This window comes from Pyrus communis, chromosome 1 (assembly GCF_963583255.1).
Source record: "Pyrus communis chromosome 1, drPyrComm1.1, whole genome shotgun sequence".
NCBI classification, from domain to species: Eukaryota; Viridiplantae; Streptophyta; class Magnoliopsida; order Rosales; family Rosaceae; genus Pyrus; species Pyrus communis.
This window is the reverse complement of record NC_084803.1, coordinates 23,085,691-23,100,843: the sequence shown is the minus strand read 5'-3', so window position 1 is coordinate 23,100,843 and position 15,153 is coordinate 23,085,691. Positions and strand designations below refer to the sequence as shown.

Sequence of the window (15,153 nt, the reverse complement as noted above, 5' to 3'; positions counted from 1 at the left end):
CACACAGGCAAAGGAAAAAATGGTAAAGTTTGTTTTAGGCCCACACGAGTTGTTGGCCTGTTTGGAATTGTTTTGTGACCGTCACTCTAGTGCTGTACATGTGATCACTCAAGTGATAGTACTTTGTTTTTGTTTGTTCGTTGCTACAATTAAGATATGGAAATCTCGTCCTTTTAGTGACGGGTTCTTTGCATACTCTCAATATTATCCAATCTGAATCTATAATCAGTTCGCTTAATGAAGCGCCATGAGTTTGACAGGATATTGGAAAACATTAGTATTTAGGTTTATTTTAATGCTTAGGTTTTTTGGTCTTAGCCCGTTTAGCATTAAGGTTTCAGTTTCTTATCTTTTAGGGTCAGGGTGAGGGTTAATTTATTATAAATATCATGTTTGTTATTCAATCGAGAACAGGTCAATTAAGATGTAATTATTCAATTATAGTAATCTCGGCAATCTCGTTTATTCAATAATATTCATAGTTATATTTGATTTGTTAGTTTAACTTTTTTTTCTCTAAATCCAAAGTCAACAACACTCGTTAAAAATTTTCCTGATTGCACAAAATATTGATTGACTCAATAGTAATATTGAAAATATTTGCAATTTAAAACAAATTACCGGAGAGGCATTCACAAACATATTCTGAAAAAGACATTCTTATTTTAGTACGGCGTCCACGTGCAACACTACGTAGGGGGTACATAACTGTTTTAACCGAAACTCGAGGGACGCCTGGCTTTGCTAGAGTCAGAGACCTCTTCCTTCTCCCTTGGACATAATTGTAGCCTCACTTGATCTTCCTCACAAATCATTTTCTTCTTCTTCTTCCCATTAACCAAATGCCCATTTCTCTCACTCAAACATAAAACATCGCAGACACTCAAATCTTTAGCAGCCATGGATGAAGAATACGACGTCATCGTCCTCGGAACCGGCCTCAAAGAATGCATTCTCAGCGGCCTCCTCTCAGTTGATGGTCTCAAGGTAATTCAACCTCTGCTTAGTTATGAATTCAAGTATTCTTTCTTTGCAAATTAATTATAAATAATTAATAAGGTTGGGAATCATACTTTCAATCACTATTCTAAAATTTCTCGCTTAGCGCTGAGGGTTAATCCTTGAGCGTTTGAAAATTAAGAAAATGCGCCTAGATCTGCTTAGGCGCTCCTACCTAGACCGCCTAGGCACCTGCCTAAGTAACGACTCTAACTTAGACAAAAAATAGATAACTTTTTTTTTGTTCCAATATTTATACTCTATATTTCATTCTACTTTGCAATTTATGTATCCTAATGCAATTATGTATTTTTTTAAGAATAAACAAGCACTTATTAATACGATATATCATAATTTACTTAAATCCGTCTAGTCTGCCTAAGCCACTGCCTAGCTGCCTAGGCGCTAGGCTCCAGGCCACCGCCCGACTAGCGCTTATTAATACGATATATCATAATTTACTGAAATCTGCTTAGTCTGCGTAAGCCACCGCTTAGGCCCCGCCTAGCTGCCTAGGCACTAGGCCCTAGAACAACGCCCGACTAGCGCTTGGCGTCTTTTAAAACCTTGCTCTCAACATGATTCATGTAAATGCACTTTGGTCTGGAGTGCTAATAGTTTTGTACTTTTGAGATGCATTTTCATAAAACTGAACGCACTGATGAGCATTTACTATAAAAGTTCCATCGGTGATCTCACTCTGATTAGGTTTCATTCATTGCAATTTGTAAGAGAGATCAACATCACCTGGATTTAAGATTGTCGTTGCTATCACTTGTCGATAAGAATGTTAAGGCTCCTAATATGTTATTTAATTACCCGAAATAGGTACTGCATATGGATAGGAACGACTATTATGGAGGAGAGTCTACCTCACTCAATCTCAACCAGGTAAGTATCTTAATAATAGTCCTTGGTAATCTTTTTGGCTACACAGTTTGGCTTACTTTCTTGTGACACATTCCTACGCATGTGATTTGTTTTACGGCTTCGGTTTGTCTTCTGGTTTTGGATTTCAGCTCTGGAAGCGATTCAGGGGCGAGGATAAGCCTCCAGAAACTTTGGGCTCGAGTCGAGAGTACAATGTTGATATGATCCCCAAGGTAAAAAGAACGATGCATATGTTTCTTATGGTTGTTCTTTGATTCCTTTTTTTAGTTTTACTTTCCCCCAATCTTCATATATAGGTGATGATCATGATGTACCATTTTCTGTGTTAATTTGCATGTTAATTTTTAAGCCTGTCAATGATGTGATCTTGATATTCAGTTGCTCGTCTTTACCACATTCAATGTTTCTTAACGAAGAAATCTGTTTCAGGAATTTCATTTTGTTTCGTTAGTCTGAACTTTGTTTATTACATGAAGTCTGCTTAAATGCTGATATTTCTGACAAGTGATCGCTTAAAAGTACTAGGTTTATTTTCGGTTTGTTCTACATGTTGTTCTGATAATTTGATTCTTTACAACCTCCGTGCATATTTTGACAGTTCATGATGGCCAACGGAGCTTTGGTTCGTGTCCTGATTCACACTGACGTTACTAAATATCTGAATTTCAAGGCTGTAGATGGTAGTTTCGTGTATAACAAAGGGAAGGTGTGATTACTAATAATTTTCAAGTTCACTGAGTGCTTATTCATGTATCATCTCTATGACATATATGGAACTATTAACTTTGGTTCACCCTAATTTTGTTAATGAGGTTTTGCATTATGTTTCCAGGTCCACAAAGTGCCAGCTAATGATGTGGAAGCACTTAAATCTCCACTTATGGGATTATTCGAGAAGCGGAGAGCTCGAAAGTTTTTCATTTATGTGCAGGACTATGACGAGAATGATCCAAAATCTCATGAAGGACTTGACCTCAACAAAGTCACAGCACGAGAGCTTATTTCGTACTTCTTCTTTCTCACATCCAAAATTTGTACAAACATGTTTAATTTCTGCATGATGGAGTTAAGATTTTTGTTACTGACATAGGAAGTACGGGCTAGATGACAATACTGTCGATTTCATTGGGCATGCACTGGCTCTCCAGCAAGATGATAATTACTTGGCCGAGCCAGCTATGGATTTTGTGAAGAGGATGAAGGTAACGAAGCATGAACTTTTTACTATGAATATGCTGGATATGAATTATTAAACTTCTTCCCCAATCGAGTCCTATACGTGTATTGAATGTGTACTAAGAAAGAACTGAGTTGCTCCCTTTCGCTACACCTTTCTTAACTAACAAGGCAATATATGGACAATGCCAGAGTTTTCAAAAGCACTAATCAGATGTACCCTAGAAATTTTTCTCAATCCAACTCTACAGTGTTCTATAATATACTCTACTTTCCTCCTTTTGGAAAGTTATATGCAGAGTCGCTCGCACGCTTTCAAGGAGGATCTCCTTATATTTATCCCCTGTACGGTCTAGGAGAGCTCCCCCAGGTATGCTTTCAACCATTATTTCTAGTATCTCTTGGATATGCAACTCAGTTCCTCTGACTTTATGTGCTACGAAATTTGCAGGCATTTGCTCGGTTGAGTGCTGTTTATGGTGGCACCTACATGCTCAGCAAGCCAGAATGCAAGGTTATTTTTTCATGCATATCGAAAATTATCTAAATTCTCTATTATAAACCTTTTAATCCATCCTTTCGTACGTGTTATTGATACTTGACTGATGTTGCGAATTTGCAGGTAGAGTTTGAAAGCGGGAAGGCCATTGGTGTGACTTCCGAAGGAGAAACTGCAAAATGCAAAAAAGTTGTATGCGATCCTTCATATTTGCCTAACAAGGTAACATTAAGAAATTTTTTAATATCAGCAGGGTCATCTGGCATGAGAAGCTTTTTTAAACTGATTTGAGTTCCAATCTCCGTCTCGTGCAACAGGTGAAAATAGTAGGGAAAGTTGCCCGTGCAATATGTATTATGAGTCATCCAATCCCAAACACCAATGATTCTCACTCGGTCCAGGTTATTCTACCCCAGAAGCAACTTGGACGTAAATCTGATATGTAAGCTGTTACCTCTCATGCCAAGATCACAAATTTAACAAATTATGTCACGTTGCAACTAGAACTAATATATCACAAGGACCGTAAGACCTTGTAATAATGGTACTCGATCTGATATGCCTCTGTTGCAGGTACTTGTTTTGCTGCTCCTACTCCCACAATGTAGCTGCGAAAGGGAAATACATTGCTTTTGTGTTAACGGAGGCAGAGACCGATAATCCTCAGGTGGAACTGAAGCCTGGAACAGATCTCCTTGGGGCCGTAGATGAAATCTTTTTTGACACTTACGACAGATACGAACCTACTAACCAGGGTGATGGGGACAATTGTTTCATATCCGCGGTGAGAATGAATGAATTCTTACATCTTCATTTGATTATTATCGTAAGCTCATACATTTATACTTCAATTTGTACTCATGACAACTAATAGTCCTCAAATCACAAACCCCGCTTTCACCTGCTTTCCACACAAAATTCAACATAAGTTGTAATTTCTCTGGTGTTGGAATGCATTGCAGAGTTACGACGCAACGACACACTTTGAGACTACCGTCCAAGATGTGATTGCCATGTACAGCAAGATAACTGGAAAGGTAACTCTTCAAATTTACTCCAATCAGCCAACTTATGTAATTGAACATGCTGGATCAATCGTGTAGAACTTAATTAGCTGCTGCCTGATAAACAAATCCGTCGAGTTCAAATTTGAATTCTTCTCACTGCACCGTGTTTCAGGCCCTTGACTTGAGTGTGGATTTGAGTGCTGCTAGCGCTGCTGAAGAATGAAATTTCGGAACAAGAGCAGCTACAACACTGTAGTTCATTTCATTTCCTCTAATTTTTTTTTCAAATTTCAAGCTTATTCATCATCTGTTTCTGAGATTCGTTGCGTTCGTTAAACATGTTAATTAGCAGCACCTTCTTTGCTTAAAAAGTTATTCCACTCCAAACGGTGTAGATTAATTTGATCATTCTCAAAGAAGGATATAGAATGTTTGTTCTTCTGAATCTGACACCAATAAATGGGTCACATATATAATTGTTAAGCAAAATTTAGTTGTTTACTGCTGCAATTTTACGTTTATTCAAGTTTAAAAGATAATTGATGATGTAAGTAGAGTAAGTAGAGCATCACGTGATATGCTTAACCTGAAATCATAACTGGCCCTAAGATTTGAGGGCCCAAGGCGAGCCACTGAAAGGAGGCCCTTGAGTTCTCAAACCCTTAACGGCGTCGTGCATTCTTATTATTTTTTTGTTCCGATAATCTATTACACAACGAAAGACTAGCTGGTGCAGAAAATAGAATCATTTAAATAGGAAGACTCGAAATGGGTTGTGCATTCACCTTCCCTCCTTTTTTCTTTCTTTTTAAAGTTTCCTATTTTTTCTTCATCTTCCTTGAGGGACAAGGTTCCTGCTTCTAACCGCCTAGCAGCAAATCTCTGTAAATACATCAACATATATTCCTGTTTTTAACCTTACCATGTTAAAATCGAATAATTTTTTATCAGCGCTAACCCGGATAATTTTTTAAGAACATATTCCATCTTAAACACAAAACCAGATGATTAATCATCTTAAGAAATACATTAAAACTTTGTTGCCGTCTACTCCCCTTTGGCTTTTGCAAGAGCTTTCTTCCCCTGTCCAAGCATATACCCGTACATGTGAGGACTCCCTGCGACAAATAATCCACGGGAAAATGAATAAAAACCAGTTAAATTGTTTAAGTATGGTAAAAATATGCCTGTGAAAACGGTGCATGCCTGGGACATATATTCCTAGGGCAACGATTGCAGCATAGAAGTAATCGAAACAGAAGTTCCACTTGTTTGGCATCCTTATAGAATACTTCTCAGAGTTCTGCAAGTGCATCAACATATTTGATGAGCATAGATCCAATAAAGACTACTCTACACGCTCTTTGTAGCTGCGGTGGATAAGCAGAAGATGATATGCAAAGTTCCCTGTACTAGATGAGTAATAAACGACACTACCCCACACCTAACTCTCAAAACCCAGGAAACCACCCCATTTACAACACCCTTCTCACAAAAAAAAAAGGCAAAAGAAAAATTATTGGTTTTACGAATTATATAGTTTGATACCTTCATGTGTGGCAGGGCAATATATATTAGACCAACTTCACTTGTGATGCCAGTTGGATACAACAAGATGAAGGTGCTATACCTGCATGGCATTAAATACGCAATAACGATGAATGAATGAATCGCAGAACTCAAACAGCTCAAGTTCTTCAACGATCTCAAAACTGATGAACTACCTGAGCCACAAGAGCCATGAAGGTGCAAAACCAAGAGTCTACTTCATGCCAAAGAAAGAGTATCGAATAATCTGCAATTACAATGAATTGAATCTGAATTGGTTTCCTCCTCCTACTACTACAACTAACGAAAAAGTAAAAATGATTACAATCAGCATCAGGATGCATGTATTAAAGCAGCCAACATCCGACTGCATGTATTACTTTAAGTGAGGAATTTTAGCAACTTAAACAGAAAAGAAAATGTCCTGGAATTCTTCAATATTCTCTGTAAACAGAGCTTGTTATAAAGGCCTTACCATATTAGGTTTCTAAGGTAATTTGGGAGCAGAAAACATATGTACTGAGTTGCTCTTAGTACATGGTTTCGATCCCTAAACGTCATTTTACGTGTGACAACTTTTCAAGCCTAATACATGGACAACATAACTTAGGTGACGTGAATAACACAATTGAGGCGACATGGATTATATGTGGCCGTTGGGCTTCACACATGAGACAACCTGCTCTGACACCATGTAAAATTATATTTGTGTTAATTGTATTGTTGATCTCACAAAGATACAAATATATACAAATCAATTGACTTGGAGTACAAGAGTGAGAAACTAAGAGAACTAAGAGACCATAAGGCTATGTTTGTGTGATGGACTTTCATGTCCCAATACATAAAGGAAGTTTGCAGAGAAATAATTACAAAATGTTTGACATGATGGATTAAAAATGCATTATATGAGTATTACAATAGCATGTGATAGAAATTTGTAAATAACTATTTAAAAAATAACGTGGGTATTTATGGAATGTACTGTGTCATGTACATGTACCTATCACTTGAATCTAAGCATGAAAATAATTCAATCCAGAAGATTGTGGGTCAAATACCATATGCACTGATTAATAAAAATATATGTGACGAAATCAACTTCATCGGCTATAAATCTGCTTACATGAGTTTATGTACTAATTGGACAAATCTAATTATTCAGAATTTTGCGTGTTGCACGCTTGACGCAGTGACGTATCTATATAAGATTCAAAGTTAGCTCATAGAATGGAGACTATCATGGTCCATGTGGTGGACCGATTAGAATTGGAGTGGAGATAATGTATTAAATTAGATATGGATATAAACCACCGTTTGATGTTGTTAATTTCAATACCGCACGAGATATCGATCCTCGATACAAGTTTAGAAAAACAAGGGTGAGGATGTCCGTTTGATATCCAAAAACTGCTTAGCAATAGTATAGTCGGACAAGTGAAGAATGTTGGGGGTGAACTAAAAAGGTTTAGGTAAAGGTAGATCTAAATGTTGGCTGAGTAAACGTCTTGTAATAAGCGGAGTAGTTATGAACCCTATAGACCATCTTCATGCCGACGGCACATAGGGACCTGGATACCCACCCTATAGTTACTTGACGTCCCAATTCACACTGTGCATCAGTTTTCACTAATTCAAGTCGTTTATCACGTTTAACTTAGAGAATCTTAAATTTACTTTAAAAAGTTGCTAAAGGTGCTAATTACAGGTGCAAGCTCAATTATCCTTGACAAAGGCAGGGCTCCTGGTGGAGACACGATCCAAATTTTTGTAAGTGGACGCCTTTTTGAAATGTTTTGATGGACATATTCATGATTTTGATAAACTTACATGCCTTTGTGTTTAGTCTTATAGACGAGACTAGTTTGAGTTGTTGAGTACCTGACATTTAGTTATGTTTACTTTGTGATTTAATTTCACCACATGATTTGTCATATATTGAGTGTAGCTTTATTTGTGTCTGTAGGATAATTGCATGTGATATTATTTCTAGTAAAAGCTAGATGTATTTGTAGACATGTAAATTTTGTTGCATGTAAATTTTGTTGCATGCAAATGATGCATCACAAAGCTCCACGTGGCATCTGACTCGTCGCAAATAGACAAGTTATCAATGACATGTGGCACAAATCAAGCAAAGGAAGCTCAAAAGGATTCCAAAATTTGGCCAAAAGGGGGAAATACCCCTAAAAATCGGCAAGGGGTCCAAATTGTTCCCAAAACCGGAAAGAAAGGTAAAGCATCTTCACAAAACAAGAAAGAATTGAAGATTGCTCGCAAAATAGGCAAGAAAGCCCTATAGATTTCGGCCAAGCAAGGGAAAGTGGTTGAAATTAAGATACAAAACATGCCTAAATTCTCCCATGGACATATCAAGACGCAAATCAAAGCCAAATCCATCCAAAGGTAAGTTTTGAGAAGTTTATAACTACAAGGTCCTCAAACAAGCATAAAGGTCGACAATTTCTACATCAAAAGGCCGAAATTCTCACAAAAGGAGAACCTCTGCCAAATCTTTGAAGACTAATACGCTGCTAAAGCTCTCTTCGAAGAACGCACAACCAAAGCCAAAGCTTTCTTTCGACCAAAGCCGAAACATTCCCTTGAAGAATCTACAAGCACTTGTGTCGATTGTTTCATGACTTTGTTACAAGCTCAAATCTTGTAACTACGTTCGATTCAAGATCAATTCGTCAAGACCCATGAATCAACAAAATCCCACAACAACATCACCTTTGCCGCAGGTCATACACAAACCTAGAGGTGAAGACTATCTATGCATTGTTTCAAGCTCAAAACTTGAAGTAACCATTCAATCGTTCGTCCAAGATCAAGTCATCGTAACCCTTGGATTAACAACCTACGCATCTACATCAAATTTGAAGACTGAATTAGAGGAAAATTGTAAATAGAGATTGTAACCCTTCAAATTCATATTGTAAATAGAGATTGTAACCCTACAAATTCATCAATACAAATCTACTTTGTACACGTGTTTTCGTTTTATTCGTTGCAGGAATTTTCATGTTTACAATTTTGGCACGCCCGATAGGACCTCTCTGTCTCTCATCTCTATCTTCAAATCCACAAGAAATACACATGGCATCAAGAAATGATCAAGTTGTTCCCGCAACCAACGTGAAGAAAAAGAACATTCTTGCAGCAAGTGGTGGCACTTTCAACGTCACAACTCGAAGTAAGGCAAAATCTCTCTCTGTCGTTCCTTCCACCCCTACATTAACTCTGTCGAATAAACAAAAGCACCCGAGGCACAAGCCCGTGATCACCCTGGCCTCGCTAAGGGCGCCAAGGGAAGAAAGCCTGATGAGGGATTCTGAGTCGTTAACTTCTGATGCCGACTCAAGCAGTAGCTCGTATCCCGTAGTCATGCAAGTCATGACTACTGGTGCGACTTCAATCAAAGAGTAGCTGAACGAATCAATCGTAAGGCTGACAAAGATCGTGGAGGAAAATGACTTGCAGATTGTTACACTCGTTAATCGTTTGGAGGCGCAGCACGACGAGAAAGCTGATCCGAAGGTTGATCCACCAAAGGAGGAAAGTGAAGAAAATGAGGAGCCTCTGATGGACAAAGCTGAGGAGAAGCTAGAGGTAGACCAAGTTGCGACCTTCATGAAATCTTTCTCTATCCAATAGCTGCAAGAGATGATCACAAGCACGATCAAGGCGCAATATGAAGGAAGCTCGCATGATTCCGCGTTGTACTCAATACCGTACTCTAAAAGGATTGACGCCTTGAGGATGCCAATGGGTTATCAGCCACCCATATTCATGCAATTCGATGGAAAGGGCAATCCTAAACAACATATTGCCCATTTCATTGAAACCTACAATAATGCTAGGATGGAGGGAGACTACCTCGTCAAGCAGTTCGTGCACTCACTAAAAGGTAATGCCTTTGATTGGTACACTGACCTTGAGCCCGAGTCTATCAACAGCTGGGACCAGCTTGAAATGGAATTCCTTAACCTTTTCTACGACACTCATCACACCGTAAGCATGCTGGAGCTGAAAAATACAAAACAGTGGAAGCATGAACCTATCGTTGACTACATCAATATGTGGTGTTCATTAAGTCTGGATTGCAAAGATTGGATTTTTGAAACCTTCGCCATTGAGATGTGTGTTCAAGGCATGCACTGGGGGCTACATTATATCCTTCAAGGCATCAAACCAAAATTTTTTGAAGAATTGACAACTCAATCCCATGATATGGAGTTGAGTATTGCCAATCATGGGAAGAAAGAGCTAATCACTAACTTAAAAAAGGATAAGGTGTTCTCTCCAAATGTAGACAAGACTGGGAAAAAGCCCGCAAAAAAAGCTTTTGCCATCCATACTACCCCCATCAACACCTCTGCCTCGCCCATCAAGATCTCCCCCAAAAGCAAAATAAAGGATATGAAATGTGCGCCTTCTCGCACCCAAGATAGGTGCAAAAACACATTGAGGGAACTGGAGTAGGAGACGTACCCTTTTCATAACTCTGACATGGTTGCAATGCTCGACAACTTGCTGGAAAAAAAGGTAATTAAACTACTTGAATGCAAGCTCCCCGAAGAGATGAATCGCGTTAACTATCCTAGGTACTGCAAGTATCATTATATTATGAGTCATCCTGTTGGTAAGTGCTTCGTCCTCAAGGAGCTCATCATGAAGCTAGCACAACAAGGACAAATTGAACTCAACCTAGAAGACATGGTTACAACACACATTACCATGATTGTGTTCAGATACTTCGATCTCGTGCCTCTCCAAGTGACGCATGACCACTTTTGTCCATGCTCAAGCCACATGACACCTTCCGTACGATCATCATTGGGGGCAAGCGACCAAAATGCGCCTACCGATGATGAAGAATGATGGACATTGGTAACTACAAAAGGACAATGAAGCCAAGACCACAAGCCACAAGGCCAAAGGTGGAACAATGAAGAAAGCACCGCCGCCGCAACAGTAAGAAACCCAAAACAAACGTAAGAGCTACTCAGCCAACGTACGTTGGGGAACCTATAGAGCAAAAGCCACACATTCATGTCTCATTGCACGAGTACTTCCCGAAAGACTTTTTTCCAACAATGCATTACCATTGCCTGTCGCATGGTTGAAGTAGAGATAGAAGAGCCTTCAAAAGGCAAAGCTATCACAATCAAGGAAGAAAAAACCCTTACGCCCAAAGAAGGCATGCCAACATACTTTAGCATCAAGGAAACACTGTTATTGCCCAAGGAGATGCAAAAAGCACTAATAACTTTGTTATGCACTCGACGCAATGAGGCTCGAAGCTCAACAACACTTGGAATGCTACCAAGCATGGTTATCCAAGACATTCAATAAAAAGGTCCGCCCAAGGTCTATCTTGTCTTGGCATTACGAAGGCCTATCATCACAACTCACAAGACAAAAAACAAGTTCACATCAAAATGGGTTTGATCTTATGTAATACAAGAAGTCTACACCAACGGTACCTACTTAATCATGGTGGAAGACGGCTTAAAGATCGACCTCATCAATGGAAGATTCTTGAAGCGTTACCACCCCTAAACTAAACATCGAATGCTCCTCGATTGCACGAGCTAAAATTGCAACATGGCACCAAATGCTTCTCGCCTGCATGAGCTAAACTTGCAACACGACACCAAATGATCCTCGTTTGCATGAGCCTAAATTGCATGCGACACAATGCTCCTTGTTCGCACGAGTTTAAAAGGTGACACTCGACACACTTTGTTTGCACAAGTTTAAAAGGCGACACCCAATGTTCCTTGTTCGCATGAGCTTAAAAGGTGACACCCAACGCTCATGGCCCGTAAGAGCATAAATTGTGTATGGAAAAACAGAAAGAAAAAAAAAATTCAAAATCACCATCAAAACTGTCAAAACCATCAAAAGCAATCCTCGCCTATTACGATGAAAAAATTCCTCCATGCTAGGAACAACCTCATCTTAAAACTTACCCTGGATCGGTAAACCTCCTATCTTATGGAGATCCCAAAGTGAAATTGACATCTCCCCTTGTGTCATGTGAAGTGTGTTGGTCACTGAACACCGATGCTCGAAAAATGCACGAAGGATGGAAGGATGGCGATCATAACTAAACAAAGATGTGTATATAGCGTGATAGAGGCCCACATTAGTAACTTCATCTTTAGATTAGCTCAAGACATCTTCAAGGCATTCCTAATAAAACTCAACAAAGACGGCTTCTCCAGTAGTAGACAAGATACAATTCCAAGTCATAGCTTACGGATGTGATCCCCAAGAAGCTCAAACGAAGCCGGTGAATTGTCACGAACATGGTGCGAAAGATTCAAGATAAGAATCTTTGACGTACACGCCTTCTTTTTTGTATTTGGTCGACCAAAATATATCACCTCCTAAGATACTTCAGAAGACCATGACTTGATATGCATTGAGTTGTCTATTGCGGAAGAACAAGAGGCTCAGTCAACGACGCATAAAGTTTCAACGTCGTTCCCCTATCTTACGAGTTGCATTCCTTTGCTAGAATAGTGATGATATTGCTCTTAAAGCACTTAAAAATACCATGGCTGCAACGAAAAAAAAAAAAAACAGCATAAGCATAAGAGTAGGGTGACAAGAAGAAAAAATTTGCTTCATTAAAGCAAAAGACATGAGAGACAAACCTCGTGAACATTGAAGGATGACGATAACAAAGTCACAATGACGAAAAGAAATTAGCCACAAAGCTTGAGTAGCACAGCAAAAAGGGTAGCTACAAGACAATCCTTCAAAGCACGTTACAGTAGCAAACAAACCAAAATGCTATGTAATCGCATTATACAACCCTGCAACGATTACGCAAGCAATTTCTTGCACTGCACGGTAACGTCACCACCGAGGGAAACCACGATCAAAAGGCACTACACATCGTAACCTCGCTGCAGTCTTTTGCACATCACCACACAGTAAAAAGTGACGCACTGCAACAAGCTTTAAATAGCTACAAACTCATGGCAGCAAGCAGCACACACGACAAGGAATTATGAAAAAATACACACCCAATTGTCCTATAAATAAGGGTCAATTGCCTCCTAATACTATAGAGAAAGTATATACCAAATAGCAAAAGGAAAATCAAAACAAGGAATCGCATTCCAGCTGTAACAAGGAAGCAAATTCCAAGCAAAAAAAGGGTAAGATGATACACTGCAATAGGGAAAAATGTTGTTTTTTTGCAACAAAATCAGCAAAGAAAAGAAAAGGAAACAAAAAAGAAAAAAAAGAAAAAAAAAAAGGAAAGGGCTTAATTTCCAAAACGTCAAAGGAAAGTACCTTTCCTTGCCAAAATACAAAAGACAATCCCTCCAAAGCAAGGACAAGCCGTCAAGTTTCCCAAACCAAAAGGGAAACACTCCCTTGGCTAAAAAATGGAAAGGGAAAGGGAAGAAAAAAATGCAAATCCTACTTACCTAAGGACAAGCATTAAATCTTTTCAAAACCTTGAAGGAAATCACCAAAACTTTGCAACACTTTGAAGGAAATCACCCTCATTACCAAAATTGAAGGAGATTCCTACCTAAGGAAGGAAAAAACATTTTTCTCACACCCACAAGGAAAAAAATCCAAGCCTCAAAATACACCAAATGTATTTTGTCAAAATTATGGAAAATCAATATGCACAATAAGTATGTGCCGATTTATCCATTTTCAAAAATTTCATTCAAGATTAAGCCTCTAGAACCCTTGAAGAAAATTTTCATTTCATTCAAGACCAAGCCTCAACAATCCTTGAAGAAATATTTAGTTCAAGCAATATGCCTCAACGTCCTTGACAAAATTCATCATCTCAATTCAAGAAATACTCCTCAACGGCCCTTGACAAAATTCATCATCTCAATTCAAGAAATATGCCTCTACAACCCTTGAAGAAGCAAACTAATTCAATATCAAGTCTTGAAACCATTGAGTTAGAACATTCACATTGCAGGACTTCAAAACACATTTCCTACACGTGACAAGTACATACCTACAACGCGCCTTGAAGTGGGAACATTTGTAGACATGTAAATTTCATTGCATGCAAATGATGCATCATAAAACTCCACGTGGCATATGAGTCATCACAAATGGACGAGTCATCAATGATATGTGGCACAAATCAAGCAAAGAAAGCTCAAAAGCATTCCAAAATTCGGCCAAAAGGGGGAAATACCCCTTAAAATCTGTAATGGGTCCAAATTGTTCCCAAAATCGGAAAGCAAGCTAAAGCATCATCACAAAACAAGCAAGAATTGAAGATTGCTTGCAAAATAGGCAAGAAAGCCCTATAGATTTCCGCCAAGCGAGGGGAAGTGGCTGAAATTAAGACACAAAACAGGCCTAAATTCTCCCATGGACGAATCAAGACACAAATCAAAGCCAAATCCATCCAATGGCAAGCTTTGAGAAGTCTATACATACAAGGTCCCTTGACAAGCATAAAGGTTGACAATTTCTACATCAAAGGGCCAAAATTCTCACAAAAGGAGAACATCTGCCAAATCTTTGAAGACTAATACGCTGCCAAAGCTCTTTGAAGAATGCACAACCAAAGCCGAAGCATTCCCTTGATGAATCTACAAGCACTTGTGCCGATTCTTTCAAGATTTTGTTACAAGCTCAAAACCTATAACGATGTTCAATTTAAGATCAAGTAGTCAAGATCCTTGAATCAACAAAATCCCACATCAACATCACCTTTGCCGCAGGTCATACACAAACCTAGAGGTGAAGACTATCCACACATTGTTTCAAGTTCAAAACTTGAAGCAACCGTTCAATCATTCATCCGAGATCAAGTCATCGCGACCCTTAGATTAACAACCCACACATCTACATCAAATTTGAAGACTGAATGAGAGAAAAATTGTAAATAGAGATTGTAACCCTACAAATTCATCAATACAAATCTACTACTTGTACACGTGTTCTCGTTTCATTCGTTACAGGAATTTTCTTGTTGACACTAGTAAATTTATTAGCTAGTAGATGCTAACAATACACAAGTAG

General features: G+C 38.7%; 1 protein-coding gene and 1 long non-coding RNA gene across 2 annotated transcripts; one reads left to right on the top strand and one right to left on the bottom strand.

The window, feature by feature from the left end:
* The first annotated feature begins 866 nt into the window (after nucleotides 1–866).
* LOC137719686 (guanosine nucleotide diphosphate dissociation inhibitor At5g09550) lies at nucleotides 867–5,070 on the top strand. The gene is made up of 13 exons (XM_068458731.1): nucleotides 867–987; nucleotides 1,828–1,890; nucleotides 2,019–2,102; nucleotides 2,489–2,596; nucleotides 2,723–2,895; nucleotides 2,981–3,092; nucleotides 3,356–3,436; nucleotides 3,518–3,580; nucleotides 3,689–3,787; nucleotides 3,883–4,007; nucleotides 4,139–4,349; nucleotides 4,528–4,602; nucleotides 4,745–5,070. The coding sequence occupies exons 1-13, from the start codon at nucleotides 901–903 to the stop codon at nucleotides 4,793–4,795; spliced, it is 1,332 nt and encodes a 443-aa protein (XP_068314832.1). The 5' UTR covers nucleotides 867–900; the 3' UTR covers nucleotides 4,796–5,070.
* Nucleotides 5,071–5,755: 685 nt separating this feature from the next.
* On the bottom strand, nucleotides 5,756–6,421 carry LOC137729072 (uncharacterized). The gene is made up of 3 exons (XR_011067963.1): nucleotides 6,297–6,421; nucleotides 6,121–6,202; nucleotides 5,756–5,875 (listed from the first exon to the last, which is right to left on the bottom strand). It is a non-coding gene; the product is annotated as an uncharacterized lncRNA (long non-coding RNA).
* Nucleotides 6,422–15,153: the final 8,732 nt, after the last annotated feature.